This window comes from Ochlerotatus camptorhynchus, unplaced genomic scaffold, assembly GCF_037179485.1.
Source record: "Ochlerotatus camptorhynchus isolate MF236.1 unplaced genomic scaffold, CSIRO-AGI_Acam_v1.1 ptg000457l, whole genome shotgun sequence".
Lineage (NCBI taxonomy): Eukaryota > Metazoa > Arthropoda > Insecta > Diptera > Culicidae > Ochlerotatus > Ochlerotatus camptorhynchus.
Genome location: NW_027040943.1, coordinates 2527660 through 2550408, shown reverse-complemented (window position 1 = coordinate 2550408; position 22749 = coordinate 2527660). Strand labels below are relative to the sequence as shown.

The 22749-nt window shown below is 36.1% G+C and overlaps 1 protein-coding gene across 4 annotated transcripts in view; it reads left to right on the top strand.

The window, feature by feature from the left end:
- The window catches only part of roq (roquin), a 56605-nt gene that overhangs the window by 16355 nt on the left and 17501 nt on the right, over positions 1-22749 (top strand). For all 4 annotated transcript variants that reach the window (XM_065235007.1, XM_065235006.1, XM_065235005.1 and 1 more), the window contains one exon: positions 19568-19730. In XM_065235007.1, the coding sequence (XP_065091079.1) occupies positions 19569-19730 (162 nt within the window). In that variant the 5' untranslated portion in view covers position 19568. The remainder of the gene's footprint in view (positions 1-19567; positions 19731-22749) is intronic.

Genomic DNA, 22749 nt, shown 5'->3' with positions numbered 1-22749 from the left:
AAATAAATTTGCAGTGTCTATGTGGATCATGCCAACCTATATTCGTGTATGCCAAATATTTCCTAAGGATTTCCATATCGATATTTCGATACTACAGATCATAGATCATCTGGTATACGTGGAAATAATTAAACATCATCCATATAGCCACTACGAATCTGTTTGGACATAATTCGATACTACAGACTGTATCCCAGTCATGGTTGATCTAGTAAAATAAATCATCTGAACTCCAGAACGATTGGGAGAACTTAAAACATCTGGTATACATGGCAATAGTTCATGCATGATTCACATAGGCACTATGCATCTGTCTGGAAATATTTCGATATTAAAGACATTGTCCCAATCTCGGTTGATCTAGTAGATCAAATTATATGAACTCCAGGACGATTTGAAGAATTTACATCTGGCTTACTCGGAAATAGATCATGCTTGATCCACATAGACACTTTGAAACTTATTGGACATTTTTCGATACTACAGACATTATTGCAGTCTTGGTTGATCTAGTAGAAAAAATCAAATTTGTAAAACCTATAATTTCCAGTACACATAGTAATAAGTCGTGCATGATCCACAAAGTCACATATATATGATTCGGTTATGATTTGCCAACGAAAATACAATGTCTCACCATTGGACAGACCCCAAGGAATATCTCTGTAAATACAGAACCGCGACGTGACCAACAAGTGTGACTTATGAAACTCTGGTAATTTCTCGATTGGTTTGAATCGGTCAAAAATTGAGAAAACTAGAGCCAAATTAACTACAACATTTACGACAGCAAAATACGTCAGAGACGCAAAGATTAACTTTCAAGAAAATTTGTATTTCAAATGAAAATTAATTTTTTTAAATAATGCTTCATCAAATCTAGGCCTGTATTATTCAATAGAAACATTCATAAGCTAGGGGGCGACCCCAGCGTAGTGGTTAACATCCATACCTCTCACGCCAAAGTCACGAGTTCAAATCTCACCCCCGGACAAGTCACGAATGACTCAAGAGTGTTAAAGTGACCATAATAATAATAAAAAAAAAAACATTCATAAATAACTGATTTTTTTCAAAAGATACAAACGATACTCCCCCCTTAGCTCAGTCGGTAAAGGCGCAGCTACAAAGCGAGGCCATGCTGGAGGCGACTGAGTTCGATTCCCGTTCGGTCTTTTATGTTTTCGGGTTGGCAAATTTCTCTACTTCCTTGGGCATAGAATGGTACAGGCATAGAAAGCTCTCAAATCAATGTGAAGGTACTTCAAAGAACACTAAGTTCAGAGCAGACAAAATCTAATATGCTATATGCAATAAGCTTGAAATGCCATGTAGTAGTATACAAATGGTATTTTTAGGCAATGAAAACAGTTTTTTTTTTGTCGCGGATTAGTATTTGAAGTCGCGGATTTCTTTTGAGAAATCGCGGATTTCGCGGATCAAATTAAGAAAATATTTTAACAGCCCTGCAATTGAATATCTACGCAGCTATCAAGGTTTAAGGAGAATTTTATCGTATTAATGTTACGTTTTCGTAGCTGCCATTTAATAAATAAATGGAGGAACATTAAATTTGGTCAATCGTTATGTTTATAATAATTTTGTAAGGTACACCGGAATAAGTGGAAACTGTGTAATCTAAAATAATTACTATTTTCAAATAGGTAGATAGTAACCCTTATTATCGATGTCACTTCACGGTGAAGTGACAACTTATCACTCACGGTGAAGTGATTCCCATTTGATTCACACGGCAATCACTACACCGTGAGTGACAACTGGTCACTTCACTTCGTTTTCACCGCGAAGTGACACTCGTAATAAGGGCCAGTATATTGTACTTTGTTATGAAAATTGTTACAGCAGTTTTCGTAGTGACAGGCTCAAGATACAAATATTATAAGCCATAAATTACCTAAAACCTCAAAACTAACTATAAATAATCACCGATTTTGCTGAAAATTTGAACAGAAGCTCAATTTAACTTGAGAAACAATAATCTTGGTTGACCGTGCGATTTATGGATGTACGATTTAGCGGTTAGTGCTTTAGGTGCCCACCTCTGGTAACAATGAACAGGTCTAAATTGTTAATATATTTTTGAATTTGGTCAAAGTAAACTGGAGTCGCTTTTTACGCGGTTTGTCGGATTTACACAATACACAGCGGATTTTGGAATTTACTCGGTTTTCGGGATTTATGCGGCACGTATATATTTTTTAAATTGGAACATCAAAACATACCATGGCAGTTCGAAAAAAAAAACTATGTATCATTGCAGCACTTTGATTTACGAAAAGAACAAAGAAACATTTATCAAAAATTGGCGAATGGTAATGATGGATCGATAGTATTAGGGAACATCCATAAATGACGTAACACGTAACACGTTTTGACCAGGGTTCTTAATAGATAACTGTCAATAGCGTCAGTGTTAACGTCTGCAATGGTGAATTTATATTGCAGACGTTAACGCAAACGTTATCAACGGTTATCGATTAACAACCTTGCTTTTTATCAATTTCAGATCCCCTCGTACCGTATTTTGCCATACCTAATACATGGCCGGTCAATCCTTCTAAACAACGCTACCTAATAACGTCAGTATACATGTTCACTTACCAAAAATGAATCGATGTATTTGATATATTTATTTAATTTTGCTCGGATAGCATTTAGTCTGTCACTTTTAACTATTATTATCATACAGTTGAAAACCGGAATAACCCATTAGCGACAATAGATTTTACTCTCGTTCTGTACGTTAAACATAGTGTCGGAAGTAGTGCGCTGTAAACGCACAATGATGCGTTATACAGCGCACTACTTCCGACACTATGTTGAAAATACAGAACGGGAGTAAAATCGATAGTCGCTAGTGGGTTATTCCGGTTTTATATGATATGTACCGCTTAATATGATATAAGACTTATTTTTCGGTAATTGAAATCAAAATTTAAGTGAGGTTTAGTATCGATTTGCTTTCATTTTGTTCACAGATTTTGCTCGGGACGGGCCCGGTGTAGTGGTTAGGTCATGAGTTAAAGTGATAATACAAAAAATAAAATAAAAATGCAATTGGCTTTAATTCTCATTGTTCCATCAGTGCATTGTTCTTATACTGTAGGGTGCTGAGAAGATTTTTACCAAAAAATAAACAAAGACAGAAACCATTGAAAATTTAACAATTTGATGTTACTTATGACGTTTTTGTATTTACGGTGTAGTGTATGGGCAAACAAGCGCGAGTCATTGAGGGGCTGTTCATAAACTACGTAGATAGTATTTGAGAGGTTTAAACCCCCGCGCCTTTCCCCGCGTACACATTATTCCATATTTGTTGTTAGAAATGTGTAAGGACCGTAGATACTTGCCATATATCTACACCCTGGATAATTTTGGTGTACGGTGCTGCAGTTTTGGTGTAGCTACTCCGCAAAAACGAAAACGACATTAGAGCATAGTTCAAGATCAACAATTTAAAAGGCCTTTTCAGCTTTTGTAAATAAAACTTCTTGCGGCCTTTTCTCGTGAATCGAATCTCGTCTACGCATAACAACAGCATTATCGGATAGGGGAAGTTTTTATGTATTGGGTTTGCATAGTTTTGTTCACAAAAGCTGATGAGGACTTTTCAATTGTTGATATTGACAATTAAACTTTCATTAAACAAGTTGTTTTCATAGGGGAAATGGCGTCTTCGGCACTTCTTTACCTATCATCGTCAAGGGGTAAATGAGATCCGTGAGCGCTGATTTTTTGCATGAACGTGCATCATATTCCATAGCCTCGTTTTGCAAAAAAAAAAAATAACTTCATGAACCCTCCTGACGATAATAGGTAAAGAAGTGCCGAAGCCGTCATTTCCCCTATTTCTACTCCAATCACTTATTGATACTTGTGGTGAAATAAAAATTTCGATGAGATACAATGAGCCCCGGAACCAGTTGGCAAATGTACGTTAAAAGATGAAAAACTCAAAATGTATAAGAAAATATTATTGCCAACTGGTTCCACCTAATAGCAGCAACATTGTATCTTGTATCTTACATAGTCACTCTAAGCACCGCACTATGTGTTGTTACGGAAAACAAAACTTCAGCAGGCTTTTTGATGAAATATTTCCATTCGGCCTAGAGAAGGTCTTCAGGTAGCAGCCAGCTAGACCGGCACTGCGTGGCGGACGGGTTACGTCTATATATGTACGAAATCTCTCGACCGTAGAGCAGCAGTGAAACTTTCACCTTATAGTTTGCCCCTATAAAGTCGCTTTTTGTGTGCCTTTTCTGTACACCCGGTATTTACTGTGCAGAGAGCGACAACGTTGAGCGACTTGTTGATGGGACACGCATTCAGCAATGTCTAACTTGTTACGAGTACCCGCGCTATTACTATTTTGTGTTTCTCTTTCGCATGGATTCATCAGAATCATAGTATGAAATAGTTCGAAGAAGAAAAAAATTGCTAGGTGTACCATCAACTGACTTTGATGTCGGTTCAGTGGTCCGAATGGAGCTATTTGGACTAGAATACAATACATAATTGGAAAGGTATGCCGCCGTGACAAAATTATCAGACGATCCTTTGCAGGTAGGGGAATTTCGTTAACTTGTTTGAATAAAGCTAGGGTATGTTGTACTTATTTGATGTGGGAATTTGGGCAGACCAATAGAGAAAGCTATAAATTGGATTTCTTTTTGCTTTTCGCATATCAAAAGGTTATAAAAAAAGTAACTTTCCAATGAAGACTGAAGAGTATTGCCATTGGGTAGATGTGATGTGCACACTTAAATTTTTTTGATACCAACTTATATGTCACTGATAGATATACATGCCTAAAGTTGTGATCAAAGTTCGGCTCGTGCTTGGATCTCTATGATGCAACAACCTCAGCTTGAATTTTTGTATGCATTACTTGTGTATGGCCGAAATCATTGAGAAATACACAAAATTCATCTTAAAATCGGACCATCAAACAAAGATGCAGCTATTGCAAAAAGGGTATGAGCACCACTGCTGTAGAGCGACGCTGTCGAAGATTTGTTCTGGTCGAAAAGCTGCTCGAATTCCTTCGGCACAGAGTTATCTTTTGATTAAACTAATGTTAAAATTGGCGGTGGCGTTTCCTTAACCTCAATCTACATGTGCACCAACTCTCAAAACATAAACAATTATCAAAATACTGCTTGCAATAGATAGATATCGAGTAAACTAGAAGATTAAGTGTATTTTTCAACCGATTCGAGTATGAATATGGCATTAAATCTGGCTTTGAAAGTTGGTGCACAGTTAGGTTACAGGGTACAGGATGCCACTGATATGGTTAGAAAGAACTTTTCTCAAAAATAATTACAAAAACAACACTAAGATGAAAGTTCATACCTTAAATCTCTTTAGAGCTGCTATCAATTTTTCCGTTAATAGTAAGGACAGGTAGCAACCATCTTCTTCTTCTTCTTCTTCTTCTTCTTGGCTTTAATAGTCCCTACTTTACGCCAGCTTTCAAACTTAGTGTTCCTGAAGCACTTTCCCACTTGTTAATTGAGAGCTCTATAAGCCTACTATTTTTGCATAAGTATTATTGTGTGGCAAGTACAATCATACTCTATACCCAGTGAAGGCGAGAAATGTTCAGACCCGAAACATCCCTAGACTAGTCTGGGAATCGCACCCAGGCCCCCAGCATGATCTTGCTTTATAGCTGCACCTTTACCGACTGAGCTAAGAGAGGCCCCATACAACAACCGTACATTGCGTAAATAACAAAGAACAATGATTATTCTCATAAAACCTTCATATGGAACATCCATAAATCCTCGTAGCTTATTTTGCTATATCTAATACGGGCCCAAAAAATGTCTTGGGAAAACCGGTGTCTACACAATTTCTTGTCCACATTGTAATAATATCTACGTTGATCAAACCAAAAGGACAAAACGAGGTTCAAATAACACATCGCTGAGGTAAACAAGGCTAAGAAAGACATTGATAAAGGTTTTCATCTAGACTTCAGATCTAAGGTTATAGAACATATTTTATCTAAAGGGCACAATTTGACAAAGGATACATAATCCATCCAACTATTGCTTAATAAGAATCAAGGAAACGGGTATTCGAGACTCTTTAGCATACTACCTAAAAAAGGCACAACATGGAAGATCAGTGGTGCTGGAGTACTTAGCACCGAGGAAGTCTACAAGTAGAGGACGAAATACGCGTATCTGTAAAAGATAAGCAATTATAACGGAATTAGAAGGAAATAACTCAACCCACTCAAAAACTCTTCAACTGTGCATTTCGGAGTTGCTCCTCGGTTATTGATCAAGCGCAACTTTTCAAATCAACGCATCTGCTTTTGTATCTCGCTCACACATACTAGCACTACCATCAGCTAAAAAACGTGTTAGCATAAGTGCTAATTTAAACGATACTTTATTCATATTGACGGGGTCCATTTTTAATTTGAACTTCTAGTAACTTTATGAGCATCAGAAAATCGTGCTTCTCATAGCTTTATTTATTGTTTTGTTTTGATTATGCGTTCCTTATCACAATGCTCCATTTTGCTTTACTCCTTCCATGACATGAATGACGTTTGAGCAATTTTTAATTTGCACGGCGTGTTTAAATTAAATATAAATTAAAAAGTGTTTAGATTAAAAACGGTCAGATTCCGGGTGTCCACGGTACATTTTATTTTGTGATTCTGACATTTTTTAGAACATATCTGAATTTTTAGGTCTTTTTTGCTTTTTATGGCCATGCACAATTTTTGCGATTTTAGGCGATTTTGTTTGTTTTTTCTTCCCGTAAATTTTAAAGACCATTTATGCTATGTTTAGACATTTAAACACACTTTAAAGACTTTTTTTTAGTGGTTCCAGCAGTTTTTAGACCAGTGTAACATTTTGAGGGCAATTGTGGATTTTTTTTAGCGGCGCCGGTGATATAGTGGTAGGCATGATTACCTCGCACCCCAGCAGGCCTGGGTTCAATCCCATTCAGCGCCGCCGGGATGTTCTGAGGCATAACATCTCTGATGACGCCTTCCTTCGGAAGGGAAGTAAAACCGTTGGTCCCCGGTTCATGAGTTGATCGGTCGATAGGTAGAGTCCAGGTGTGGGAGCTGCCTCCCTGGCGTTTGTAGGATTGTTGCTCAGCATAAAAAACAAGATCGACGAAAAATTGTGGATTTTTTTTAAATTATTGTGTTAACCCTTTCAGAACGGATGGGTCATTAATGCCCACCTCCTATGATTGGCTGTATAAAATCACAAGTGATTGTTGAACCCATACTTTCTTCGGCAAAGTTATAATTTCAGACATTAACTTTACAGTAAAAATGTGCAAGGACAAGTTTATAGCCAAAGTTGATGGCCTGATATTCAAAACCTTCAGAAGTTTATTTTTTTATTTTTTGAGAACATGGACTTGACCTGGATAGGGACGATATCCTTAGCAACAATACATGTCTTGGCTTGAATTCATAATTCAGCATAAGTTTCCTTGACCACAATATATTCTAGGCTCTCCAAATTGTCTAGGCTTGCACGATGTCCTCGGCAACGATATATGTTCAATCAGATTCATACAGTCTATGCGCATCATTAACGATTCATTTTCATGTACCTATATAAGTTTTTCTAGGTTCTCAAAATCGTCCGAGAGTTCAGATCAAATGATCTACTAAATCAATCACGACTGGTACAATGCCTATCAACGAAACATGTCCAAACAAGTTCATAGAGTTTAGGCACATCAATTACAATCCATTTTTATGTATGTTATATGTTCTATATTTTCCAACTCGTGCTGGGGTTCAGATCTACTAGATCAACCACGATTGGTTTGAACCAATGCCCTCAGCAACGGAACATGTCCCAGCAGATTCATAGAGTTTATGCGCAAAATTTACAATCCATTCTTATGTATATTAGATGTTCTAGGTTCTCCAAATCGTCCTGGATTTCTGACTTATGATGCCCCGTAACGTGGGTAGATCACCTTTTCGTGGTACGTTATGGGATGTAAGATCTACCACCGATTCCTTGTCCAGACTTCTTCAAACTAGGGAAACAGGTTTTTTTCAGTAATCAATCAATTGTTGATAGTGATAAGTCCCCGGTTTGCATGGACCGAGGATGATCTTGAAAAGGAAAAAATGAGTTAGTTACACACTAAGATTATTTTACAGATTTCTGTAAAATTTTACCGAAATCTCAACAGCTGAACGTTCGGTAAACAATTTTACAGTTTTCCAGTAATTATTTACAGATATCTGTGAAAAATTCAAAGATATTTGTGAAAAATTACAGGAAATCTGCGAAACTGTTTACCGAACGTTCAGCTGTTGAGATTTCGGTAAAATTTTACAGATTTCTGTGAAAATTTCTAAGTGTGTAGTCTTCACCTATGTATGTGATTTCTAATCTTCTATTCGTTGTTCCCTAGTTTGAAGTGGTTAAGACTAGGGTTCTGATGCATGGTCATTATCGGTTTCATAGCTTGTTTATGTTGTTAAGGAATCCAATTTTGACTGACAAAGGGGCTTTGGAGGGTGTTTCAACACTCCGAAGGGTATAAATAGCGGAACCTTTCAGTTAGAATCGATTCCGTGCGATGAAGGCAAGAATGATAACTGTATCAAAACCGAATACTTCATCATTTCTCAATAAGATGGAGTAATACGACATGCACTAAACTAAGGACACGGGATATACTACAATAGATCAAATTACTGGTCGCAGTGGTGTTATGTCCCGAACAGAGGAAAAAAAACCTTATGATTATCCTTAGGATGGCCGAGAAAAGGTTGAAATCAATTTTGGCTGTGCTTACGGTTACTTGAACGAAATGAAAGTAATACGTTGAATATTCTACCCCCTACTCGGCTGAATTTGCTTGTCTAAAATCTACCTTCACCATTAAAACAAAATTGTTAACTGCTTCTTTACCATTTGCTATGTACAAAAAGGCCAAATGTTTGCATTGTTTTATTAAAAGTGTTATTTATCACAATTGCTGCATTAAAAAAAAACGTAAGCAATTTTTGTTTATGAATACGTTTCAAACAGTATCGTCTTATTCATGGTTGATATACTAAAACAATTGATCAGAATTCATGGATAATTTGGAGAACTTAGAAAATATTTTAACCCTAACCTAAACCTAAAACATGTGCATAAACTCTATAAAATTGCGTAGATAATTGCTCCTGAGGTTATCGTGAAAGTTCTGGAGGATCTCGAGCATTCCATGATACTAGAAGATCTTAAATACACGAAAATCCATCTTAGAGATGTGCGTTGACACCATGACATTGTTTGGACATGTTTCGTTGCTATTAACATTGTCTCAGTCATGGTCTGATCATTTGGTCTGAACTCCAGAACGATTTGGAGGACCTAAAACATCTTATATACATGGAAGTGGATCGTAAGCTATGCGCATAGACACTATAAATCTTCTTGGATATGTTTTGCTGCTAGGGACATTGTCCCAGTTGTGATTGAAATATTTAATCGAACGATCTGAACTACACGATGATGTGGAGAATATTGAACAACTTACATAGGAGAAATGGATGTAATGTCAGCCTAAATGCCCCTAACTTGGGCCTATACATAAATTCAACAATCGACTAAATTTTCAATAGCGACCAAAAATATCTATTAATACCGTCCCAATGACGCGTTCAACTAGATAAAATTGATAAATAGCAGATTTTTAGCGATGGGCCCATGCATAGGCCAACATTAGAGCCATTTCCTCTATGTGATTAAATCGTAAATGATGCGCATACACTATGAACCTGTTTCGTTGCTTAGGCCGTGGATGATTCAGTAGATCATTCGATCTGAACTTCATGGACTATTTGGATTAACTAGCACATCTTATACATGTAAATGGATCGCAAATGATACGTATAGACTCTATTAATCTGCATGGTCATGTTTCGATGTTATTGCCATTGTCTATGTCTTAGTTAAACTTTAAGATCATTTTATGTGAACTCCAGGACGATTTGAAGAACCTAGAATATCTGATATGCATATATAGAAAGGGATCATGGCGTATTACTCCACTCTTGGCTGATCTAATAGATCGAATGATTTAAACTCCAGGACGATTTGAAGAACTTAGAATATCTTATAAACCAAGTAATATGGTCGTAATTGATAGGCACCATGAATATGTTACTAAGAATATTGTGCAAACCCTGGTTGATCAAGTAGATCATATGATCTGAACTCTGGAACGATTTAGGAGACTTAGAATATTGTATGGCCATTAGAATGAATCTAGAAAGATAAATCTAGATAGGGGAAATGGCTCTAATGTTGGCCTATGGATCTAAAATTGGGTCCATCGTTAAAAATCAGCTATTTATCAATTTTATCTAGATGAACGCGTCATTGGGACGGTACTAATGGATATTTTTGGTCGCAAATGAAAATTTTGTCGAATGTTGAATGTATGTATGGGCCCAAATTAGGGGCATTTAGACTGACATTACATCTATTTCCCCTATTATGAATATGACTAAATACCATATCATAGGAAAGGCCAGTACCTAGGGGCTGTTCATAAACTACGTAGACAGTTTTTTGGGATTCTTGACCCCCCCCCCTCCCCTGCGTAGACAACTGTCCATACAAAAATTTTAAAATTTGTATGGGTCGTGGATAATTCTAGATAGAGCTGGAATTAGGGCGAAACAGCTTTTGTAAACAATGACTTTTATCGATGATTTCTGGGAACTCAAGGCACGCCCACGCAGACCAACATAACCATCGGATAGTGGAAGTCTTTCCCTACCCGATGAGGATGTTGGTTTGCGTGGGCGAGCCTTGAATTTCTAGAAATCATCGATAGAAGTCATTGTTTACAAAAGCTGTTAGGCCCTAATTCCAGCTCTATCTAGAATTTTCAACCCCCCCCCCCCTCTAAACAATCTACGTAGTTTATGAACAGCCCCCTAGATGATTTTAGCGATATAAAAAAGAATAAGCACTCCAGGATAGTTTGGGTGCCACAGAACATCCCAAAACAAATTATTTGTCGATATTTTGCTGTTTTTGTAAGACTTTCGGTAAAAACCACACAAAAAATTCAATCTATACAAAAAATACTTCAAATATGTGAAGAAAATCGTCCCGAAAGCGTTTTGTTTGTTTATTTGGCAGTTTAGAGTTTTTATTCTAGTTTTTTTTATAGTAATTTTACCATTTTGCTGCTTTTAATTATATTTTGCTGCTTTTAATGATATAGTATGTGAAGCCATTTTGTTGTTTATGTTTTTAAGGTGATTCCTGCTTTATTTTCGACTACATGTGTTGTGGCACTGGTAATTGTTTAACTCCTATGAGGGTGATGATGTGTTTGCTACCTGTGTCACGCATATAACAGTTAAATATTGAACCACCTTAACACTCTTGGGTCATTCGTGACATTTCCACGATGAGATTTAAACTAGTGACTTTGGCGTGGGAGGTATGGATGTTAAGCACTATGCCGGGGCCGTCCTTCTACATCATTCTTAAATCTAAGATAAATTGATATTTAGGACGTTTTTTGATAACTGCTTTAATAGAAGTGGCTTCGGAAAACCAACTCTTTATGTACACAAGAGCTAAGGCGCTGTTTGCAAAGAGGGTCGATTTTTCGAAGTAAATTTTTCTATAAAAAAAATCCTTGTGTTTCATTAGAAAATCAAATATTACAAAAAAACAACAAAGCAACGAAAATTTCCTCTTCGTTCTTAGATAGACAGCTTTCATTTTCCAGGCCGCATCCTGGAAAATCTAATTTAAAATAAATTCTAACTTAAGCAAGCAAGGTTGAGATCCCAGCATAGCACTGACTGTAACCACAAGGTAAAACCATTTCACTTTCTTGTGGCCCACATCTGCCGGAGCGTCTCGCTTGTGCTGTTGCCGCGCCGGTGTGTCCTATTTACCGTTTATACAACTTTGGTATCGTAACAGATTTTTCTTTCGTTTGCGTCTCACGCAATACCTTGGCAAGGTCTTTTTTGCTGCCAATTGAGTATGAAATGAAATACAAAACAATTCGTTATGTTATTTTGTTTTCGACTGGGGGTTGGTTTTTGGTGGTCTTCTCACCGCATAGTTGTGGTTTTTTATGGTTAGTCCACTATACCATAACCAACGAAGCAATCGCCAAATTAATCGAACACACTTCGGTAGACAGTCGTCTGAGTATAGTGAGAAACATTTGAGAAGAATGGTAAAATTAAAAAAAAGGCCTGGAAGATTACACTAGTTTACAAAACAACATAAAAAGTGTGAACTTTAGTGGTTGATCAACGTTTCTAATGCAAAATCCTACGCAGGCAAGGTTGCAAAGACTCATTTCAGCTAAAATAATGTTTTTCGGAATAATAAAAACCAAAAGATGGTATGATGGCATGTTTTACTTGTAACATACAAGAAGAGGTTACAAAGTATGCGTTGGAAACATAAAACCTGTAAATTTTGCTTTCTATGAGTCACAATCAGCGATTTGCTGATCGCTGAGTGAGTGAGTTTGTGAAAAATCGCTGATTGTGACTCTCATGAAGTGAAATAAACAGGTTTAATATGTCAAACACATTCTTTGCAACCTCTTCTTGTATCCTACCAATTCAAAATTTGATCATGGCATCTAATTATTTCATAATTTAGAAAAACATTGTTTTAGCTGAAATGAGTCTTTGCAACCTTGCCCTCAGGTTGCTTAATTTTCATTAGTGGTGATATTCGCAAAAAAATTTTTTTTCGCAATTCTTCGATCTTCCCAAAACAGTTAAATTGTCTGTATTTTAGCCAGTTTTGTGCACTAGGTGGGGAAACATATTATGGCAATATAGAGTCAAAAATGAGTTTTTTTCCCGAAACATCTAAAGCATGGAAACTTGCCCCACATTTTACACTGCATGGGATAAATCGAAATGAGTACAGAGAGGCAATTTGAAATGGTAAACGTCACATGCCAATACAAAAAATTCAATACAACACGTTTTGCTAAAATCGAGATTTTACCGTATTCCATCCAGATAGATGAGCAGGATATCAAGGTATATCATATACATGAAGTCCACATGAACATTAATGCCACGTCATGTGACAAATCTGAACCAATCTGCCCACCATTGGAAAGCCTTGGTCAGCTCAACAACTTTCTCGAAGACGGAAACTTCTTAGGTGGTCAAGATATCAAGATATAGATTATGCAGCAAATTGAGATGGTTAAATTTTACTTTAAGCTTAGGGTAGCCGTCATATCTCGTTTTCCTCTTAAACATTTCTGACCTTTATTATACGGGAATGCGGAATATTTCGTTATTGTCTGTTCTTGGGAGTTATGCAGTTTGTCGGAAATCTATACCCGAGCATAGAATGAAAACAAAATGTAAACTAAATTTGATATTTTGATATAAGCGTTCGTAATAACATATTTTGCCTACCGTGTGGTTAACAGTAATCATAACAAAAATGAGATCCTAATGGTATATGAAGGATATTAAAAAAATAACAAATTATGTTTTCTTGATAACAAATCCATGTATGCGTTTTGATATTAGTAATTTCGTTAATAATAAACAAAATAAGTAATCAATATGTTATTATAACTATGGTAGGAAAAAAAAAAAAAAAAACTAAATTAGTTATTATTTTGATATCATGATATCAAATTTAGTAATATCTGAATGTTTTGAAATCTTTTGGTTGATATCAAGATTCAAAATCAAATAATGTTGTCAAAAAGTGCGAATGGAGCCATATTAAAGTACATAACTGGAAATAATCATCCAGTGGTACACATTACAAGAATGTATATAATGAATCGCTTTTGTCATTATAGACAAATAACAAAAGTTTAAATATGACGAACGATTGAAGTTTATTAGATCCAATAGCATAAAAAAAGACGATGGGAAGTTTTTAAGTTTAGGTTTCGTTTTCATAACAAATTCTAGTGGAATTATATTCAATATAGGAATAGGACACACGAATTGTGTAAAAAAAAATAGTCTACGATGACTCTTATATTATTATGAATGATAAATTCCTTCGCATTGAACATATTTTAACAGACAATGACGATATTTATTTTATTGGGAGAGAACTGATACTTAATGAGATTTATGACAACATGTTTAAATATGAGCTAATTCTACGAAATATTCGACAATGTATTAGTATAAGTATTACAGACAGAATTTTATATCGATTTGTAAATTCAATTCACAGGCAGATTAATATCAATAAATGTCGTAAAACAACACTGTAAGAATCATAGTTGTCTTTGTGATGTTCATAAAGAAACCTGATTGACTCGTAAGAAGAAAAAATAAAAATAAATGTAGATTTCAGTGATAAGTTTGGATGCGTTTTTTTTAATAAAATATCAAATTTTGTTTTAAATAATATTTTTAGAAATATCAAAACAATATCAAAATAGGAATTCAACCGAAATTTAAAAAATAGCATATCAAAAAATGTTGTCAACATGATTTCAAAAAAAAAAAGATATCATTTTGATAGTATTTTGATATCCAACTTTGCTCGGGTACAGTTCACACATTTCGTAGATTGTGGTATGGTTGGGCTGTTCATTAATTCTTTAGCTAATAATAATATAGTTGTATTTTGAACAATTTTACCTGGTGACTCACTTTCCGGCAGGTGCTTCCAAAAATTTAATATTTTGTAATCGTAAAATTGAACATATTTGTAGTTCTTTGACGAACGTTTCAGCTCAATTTATCATAAATTTACAAAGTAACATCATGTCAAAGTTGACCATTTTGTATGAAAATCGGCATGCGCTGCCATTTTATCGAACACAGCTGTAAGTAGTCATAAATATTTCAATTTCAGTCTACAAAAGAGTGAGTGTTTCCATTTGATATCACTAAAATGTCAAAAAACCATGTTTTACTTAGGGTGCTTCATTTTGAAAACAGATAAAAATTGAACATTGTCATAGCAACCACATATTCAATTGTAATAGCGATTATAGACATTCTAGATTAATCAATGCTATATTAGTAAAATTTGAAAAACTTCCATTGGATCGAGCTCTCAGGCGGGAGGGGAGTTTTAAAATCTGTAACAAGCAATGTAACGTGACGAAAGGAAGGAGTAGGAGTTCATTTTTCCTTAATTTTGCATGACGTACTTAATATATGCTCCCGTACTAGTAATTCGTCACAAAATTCCATACAAATTTTAAACCTTTTGGTCGAAGTCGCTGAGTTCAATAACAAAAAAATAAAGCAATTTTACGCTAATAACTTCCCACTGTGAGCGACCTCAAAGCCTGCCGTGTGCCGATGATTAGACCATAAAACGGTACAGTTTCGACCGCCGCTCGTCGTTTCATCGATACATGCACCTTAGACAGGATGTTTTTGGAAACGGTCAATCGGTTCCTTAAAAAAAACTTGGCATGGAAAATCCATTCACTAAATAGTTACCTTCGCGTCGGTGAAGGCATAAGGAAACCCAAAACAACAGTTTCAGTAACCATGCACTGTGTAGGAAAAGAAATACATTTTAACCGTTGCCGACGTAATCTATCATCGATAATTGTACCGAAAGTGAAACTGAATCCTCCTTCATTTGATCGCTTGGTCAGTTGTTAAAAGGCCATCCCGGTTGGTATGCGATAATGATAAGCACGAGAACCGCGGTGTGTCCATTTGATTTATTTTCCTACCTTTGCTTCGTCTTTCACAGCAACGAATGTACCTGTTCATGCACAACGAAACGGATGGTTAGTTGCAGATTTCGGTCAATTGAGGATTGCATAATTGACTGTCGATAGACTAGTCTTTATCGAGGAATCTAAAATGTGGTTACGATAAGTAGGGTATAGGACGTCGTCTTTACTCATTGATATTATTTTCCAGAAGGAGGTGCTGGTAGCTCACAGTACTGCCCAGGTGGCAAAGCACCGAGTTTGTGCTATGCATCACTACGTGATGGCACATTCGTTTGTATTTATCTCAATCATACACATCACTCTCGGATACTACCTACCTACCGAGCTTACGGAAGAATGGTAGTAAAATCTAAGGAAAAGGGAAATGTATGAAAATGTGTTATTTTTTTATTGAAAAAGCCAATGGTTAGGAAACGTGTAGTGGGACTAAATATTAATAACTATGTATACATTTCAACTCGGAATGCTTTGTTTGGCTTGAAATTCGATTTCACTACCACTGAAACAGAGCCATATGTTGCAAAATAACATCCGTATTTTTGTTATGAACAATGCAACGATCCAAATTTAAGAACTATTGATTTGTACAGTATCGGCTTTACGTTAACTTTCTATTAAACAAAATATTTTGAAGCAGTTATTTTTGTTTATAAAGAAGAAAAAATACTTAAACATAAACTTACAAAAAATTCGTGAAATTACCAGACACGAAACGTAAACAATAGATACGGTAGGTGTTCCTATAGTTGCGGTATGGAGTTATGGCATGAATAATGATAGAAAGCCCGATTTTTTTTTAATGGAGAATTGTCAATAGAATATAGTATAGTGTATTTACATATTTGAACCTTCAAATTAGCTCGTAGAATGACGGAAAACGATAGATGCTCCTTAAGATATGTACTTCTTTGCGCCTATTCTGCTTATAATCAGTTCCATATGAAAACAGCAGACATTGAGAAAATGTCAGTCGAAGTTACGAAGTGCAGTTCCCATGTAAATCGTTGAAAATCACAGTAAATTTGCTGTTATTTTTTTTTTTCAAGTTAACATCAGTTCCAATGAAGCTTGCATGTTATGTTGTATCAAGCTGAACATTGCATTAGGCCCTAAGTAACATTGACAGATTCTCTATGTCGATTTGATCTTTGCATCCTCACGACCATGTTAATATCTGAGGATTGTATACGCTCAAGTAAACTGCAGTTCGAGTAACAAGTTGTAGATAAACATTAAATCGAATCTTTAATCTACTTCATACGATTCATCAAGTTTAAAAGTGTTTTTTTATAACTTTATTAAGTTTGAAAGTGTTCTAAGTAGTCATGTTCGGTAAAAATTAAAACTATTAAGTGTATCAAATATCTTTTTTTGAAAAAGGTTCTAATTTTGTGAAATACAACATTTTCCGGTTTTCTGCATACAAAATAAATCGCTGTAATTTTTACTAGCGACATCTGTTGCGAAAATCAACCATGAATAGCGTTGTTATATCAACATTGAGGAACATTCATATATGACTGATATGTGATTATAGGCAGTATAGTTGCAGTAGTATTTCTATAATAGTGTAATTTGGGTTGTCAGTACCGTACCTTTTTTTGTGAGTATCGGTACTTCGGTATTGTACTGGAAAAAGCATTTAAAAAAATAAATCAATATTAATAAAAATTAGGAATAAAAACACAAATTCTCCGCGTTATAGTTACTGCGTATTGTCACACTAAGCACAATCCACACTTTACCTCTCTTTTTCGAACAGGTTTGCACAAAAAATGAAATGTTACTATCAAAGATGACATCTAAATGTACCGTAAGATTCGATACAAAGTCACAAATTGTTGCGATATTGTTAAAAATTTAACACTGCTTCTTGATTCCAAGAAGCTTCAGTTACCCATAGAAACGTCATTGAATTCACTTCGGCATACGAACGAAGGAAGAAATATTTGATTCGCTAGGAGCGCTTGTTTGTTTTTTAAGAAGAATGGATGTTAATATTCATATTATGCATTCCTACAAGCTTTGTTTTGTTGATTTTGAACTAAACTATCATACCAAACGTATCATTGATTCGTTCACGTCGAAAGCATTGATATATTTGATGTTTCTGCTTAATATGACAAAAGTGGTCGAAATAGTACTCTACACTATATCTCTATAAATATTTTTATTTAGTAATTACAAAATATTGAAAGGACGTCCCTTGTTATTTATTTAACCTCCCCTCCCTCCCCTCTTTCGACCTATTTGAGGTATTTCGGACATAAAATAAAATTAATGTTTGCATCAGCCTTATATTGAATTTAAGATTAAATACCTAAACAAAATCAACGCGAGAATTCCCATAGAATCAACCAGCATCATTATTCATATTCATCGATTCGCTCCAAACTTTAATGACGTGTTCAGTCAGTAAGGGCTGTCCATCACGTGGACAGTTTAGAGAGTAGAGTGTTTGGCGAGTGTAATCGGTCCATACATTTTTTTTTTGTATGAGCGATTGTCCACTCAGTGGGAGAGGGGGTCTAAAATTCTCACAAACTGTGCACGTATGTGGTATGTGGATAGGCTCAAAGTGCATACCATATAATAGCCTACTTTCGTTCAACGAATTGTCAACTTCCTTCTATTTACTGGAGAAAATATACATTTCTATAGTACAACACAAAATGTTTGATATCTGTTTTTATTTCGAAAGGATTTATCGCCCAGGGCTCCCCGACTGAAATTGAAAGTTGATTGGCATTTTGCTTAGATGAATCTTTTTTTTCTCAAAATCTTGTTACCCTTCACCTCTCGAAGAAGTCTCGGCTCCGCTGTTCTATGTCGACAATAATGCGTTTGCTAAAAGCTTCTCTTCTCTCCATCTGTGATCCACACCCGTTTCTAATTGAGCTTCCAATGCCATCTCAACATCACTGCCAGACATGTCGAACTACTACCACAAGATTAGCCCGGATATGCCAGCACGATTCACGAAGAGAAAGAGGAAAAACAACAATTCAAAAGGCGGGTGACGCGACGTGTGCTTTTCCTTTCATTTATTGAACGTGGCACACGGCAGCAGGCGCTCGAAAGAGAGTAAAAACACACCAGCATCGAAAAAGTATCCACGCGCAAACAAATCCGACCCTAACAACAACAACCAGTCGCGCTTTCGTTGAAGTGGGGTCTGAGAAGCTTTTTTCTGTTGGGCACGTTAACCATTGCAAGTTGTTGTGTAGATACTAATCTTTCTAGCTTCACGAACTACGACGAATTACCTAAAATGCAATGCTGGTGAAGAAAGATAAAAGAAATAGTGAATGATACTTGCGACAACTCGCCAGCTGCACGCAAACCATCTTAAACTCAATGTCACTATTATGGTCAACGGTCCGTCGAGCAAGCCACATTACCATTTCCAGACACTTGTATTAGATGACCGTAGTCGTCGGACATAACTAATTCCACCATCACGGGAATTCCCTGTAATTGTCGTTGAGTCCGTTGTTGAAATGAGCATCAACGTGGCAGTTGATGCAGAGCTCAAACCGGTTGACTCATACACTGCTCAAAATGACACTCATACCTGTTGCCTTTCGCAAAGAAATCATACGATCGACCTTGGACGGCCTTGCTGCTGTTGCTGCCAGTTCGCAGTGGTGCAACATTCACGCTATGTGTATCCACCAAACCATCACCATCATGCAACGGATGAATAAGAAACCAACAAATCCATTTATTATTAGTAGAACCCATGCTTAACCATTCTATACATCTAATGTGATATCTACTGTTGGCGCCAATCATCTGTTCGGTGTCGATGTGGTTTTTTTCTTGCTTCTTGCAGAATGCCGATTCAGGCGCCCCAATGGACAGAATTCCTCAGCTGTCCGGTTTGCTGCAACGAATTTGCAGCAAATTTACGTCCACCAATCAGTCTAGGATGTGGCCACACCATATGCCGTACTTGTTTGGCGACTCTGCACAGAAAGCAGTGTCCCTTCGATCAGGTGAGTGTACTTTTGTTACTTATTTCCATACGGTAGAGATACCAGTTATGGATATACGTACCTAATATGGTGTGTTCCAACTATGACATATGGGAATTCTAGAGGGCTTAATTGGAACACACCATAAAAGGAACGTAATAACTGATACATCTATCCAATACAAAAATTGTACTATTTGATTGCCAGGTACTTAAAACCGAACCTATGTTCCCAGTGTTACTACAATATTACTATTCATAGCACATTTTTACAACTCCTGAAAAGGTATTACTCAGAAAGAGCTTATTATATAAACATGTGATGCAAAATGCTTTAAAACACATACATTAGGGTAGGTCAAATTTACAACCCCTTATTTTTTTCGATTTGCATTGAGGTCCCTAACATCTGTAATAAAATCAATCAATAATCAAAAATGTAAATTTGCTTGTGAAAAATTCACAAATTGCTCAATATTGCCCATACCTGAGACTTACACACTAATCCAGCTTATTAGCTGCCAGTTTAGAGATGAACTAGCCAACGACTAAAAATCTCTCTAATAAAGTAAAAAAAAAATTAGCTGCCCAGTTATTTTTGATTTGCGGAACTATTCGGAAAAAGTTTAAAAATCTGTGGAAATTTAAAAAAAAATTGTAAATTTATTCCGAATTTGTACAGACTTTGTTTTGTTAACCCCATTTAATGATAGAACATAAAATTTGTCAATTTATTTGATTCCGTGCGGATGACGGTCATTTGAAATTTTACCAACTTTTTAAGAAATTCTAAGACTCCTGTTAAATAATCTTACTGTGTAATTTGGTAAACTATGCAAAAGAACTTTGTCAAGGGCTGCAAATCGATTCGAATTCTGTGTAAAAAGTTATTAACCGTTTAAGGAAAACACATAAATGATGTTGCATTTTAGGGTGACCAGCCATATACACAAAATACGCTACAAGGGGAAGAGGGGTTGGTGCTTCATCAAACGTACACAAACGTTTAAAGTTTGTTTACATTTCATAAAGCACCAACTTTGGTCCCCCTCCTTGTAGCGTATTTTTCTACATGGCTGATCACCCTAAAATGCTACGTCATTAATTCATCTTCCCATAGAACAGCGTTTCTAAATCCATGAGTCTGTATTTAGATGGGACGCAAGAATTCTGACAACCTGGTAAAACGTTTTAAAAAGTTTATGTAACATTTATCTGGATTTAACATCTTGTTGAAATAATCATTGGAGCTAGTAAAACCGGTTTGAATTTGAAATTAATAAAAAAGTTTCAGAAGTGCCCAACTGAATTGATTGAAAGCATGGGTTATTTTGGTGTCCTCATATTTATTTTTGGCGTTTCAGGGCTATTTTTGCGTTTTTTGGACTGTTCAAGTTATAAAACAGACATAAAACATTATTTGTATTTTTTTCATTTTTCATTGTATTTATATTGTTTATTCAGGATATGTATAGATTATGATCCAAACAAAAATAAGCATTGTTTAAATTAATGATAATTAGACGCATAACTGCATAACTGACCCGTCGGAATTTTTGAGATATTATGTGTTCTCAATTTACCAACGTTGTAAACGTGGGACGAAAAATGATACCAAAAATTATGCAAAATCGTACAAACACTTTGTTCTACAAAATTAATATTTATTTTAGTTGATGTGTTTCATCTTTTAGAAGAGCTGATATAAAAAATATCTGGTTGACACAATTGCAAAATATATCCAACGTTTGAAAAATTCATGTTAATTTCTGCGAGATATAGCGCACATAAAATTAACGCTTGATTTCGCGTAAATTTACGCGATTATTTCGTATAAATTTAAGCGCAATATCGCATAAATTATCAATGTTGTATGCAGGCTTGTAAACTACTTCGTTGTTTATGTCAACTATAGCTCAACATTAAACGGAGGGAGATTTTACGCGATAGTTAAAAGTCAGAATTGTTTCTTTGTGCTAGCGACGCCAGGGAGGCAGATCCTACCTATCGACCCTCCAACTCATAAACCGGAGACTTCCCTGTGATCAGAGATTTAATGCCTCAGAAATTCCCGACTTCGCCAACTGGGATTAAACCCATACCCTTTGAAGTGAGAGGCAATATCACTTACCACCACACCACCGGCGCCGCTATTCTAGTTATATTGATATCAGTATAAAAAATACATTGTAGAGCACAATTGATTTAAAATTTGGTAAAAATTACATGCTGCTTCGAATATATTGTTTATTATTTTTTCTATGTTACTTTTAAGTAGAGATTGAAACTTGCCGAAGAAAGCATTGAGTTGAGTATTCAAATCAAAAAGTTGGGACTGAAAGTGTGTGTCCGTTTTATAACATGAACAGTCCTTATTGGAGATTTTGAGCTTGTTAAAGACAGTATGAATATTCTTGACCTGGTAAACGGCTGGACAATGCGTACCATCGATACTTCGCGTATCTGCAGGTATAAAATAGACCCCAACACCTCTGTGGGCGTGGTCACTTAGTCTCTTGTTCAGTTACTCCAATCTCCTCCATCACCTCCACGCGCTGCCGGCTGGGTTACGAGTAATCATAGGAAAGATCGACTATGGGGGGAGGGGACTCCTCTCTCCGGAGAGCAGGCTTCCAAATAGTACAGCCTTTTCGAGACAGTTGGTTTTTCCTGAATTGAATGTTGCTTTGCGTGCTTTACTACCGCTTGCTACCGTACGTTCAGATCTGAATTCGAAGTATATTGGCAACAGCGCACGCACGAACAAATGAAAGCTGTACACGCAAACCAAAAATCTATTACAATGAATGTTAGTTCCAGCTCCTATCATCCTCTGTTCATGAACATCGCAACGAATGTTAGGAATTGACCATGCAGGCGATGTAATGGTTTTTTGTCTTTTTTTATTTCGTGTTCCATCTACGCTTTCGACTATACCAGTAAGCTTGTAGAACGACGCACATTGTAGAACATTGTAGAACGACGCACACACTTGTCTCGAATCTCTCCAGCAGAAAAAGCATACGAAGTCGAGCATGCGA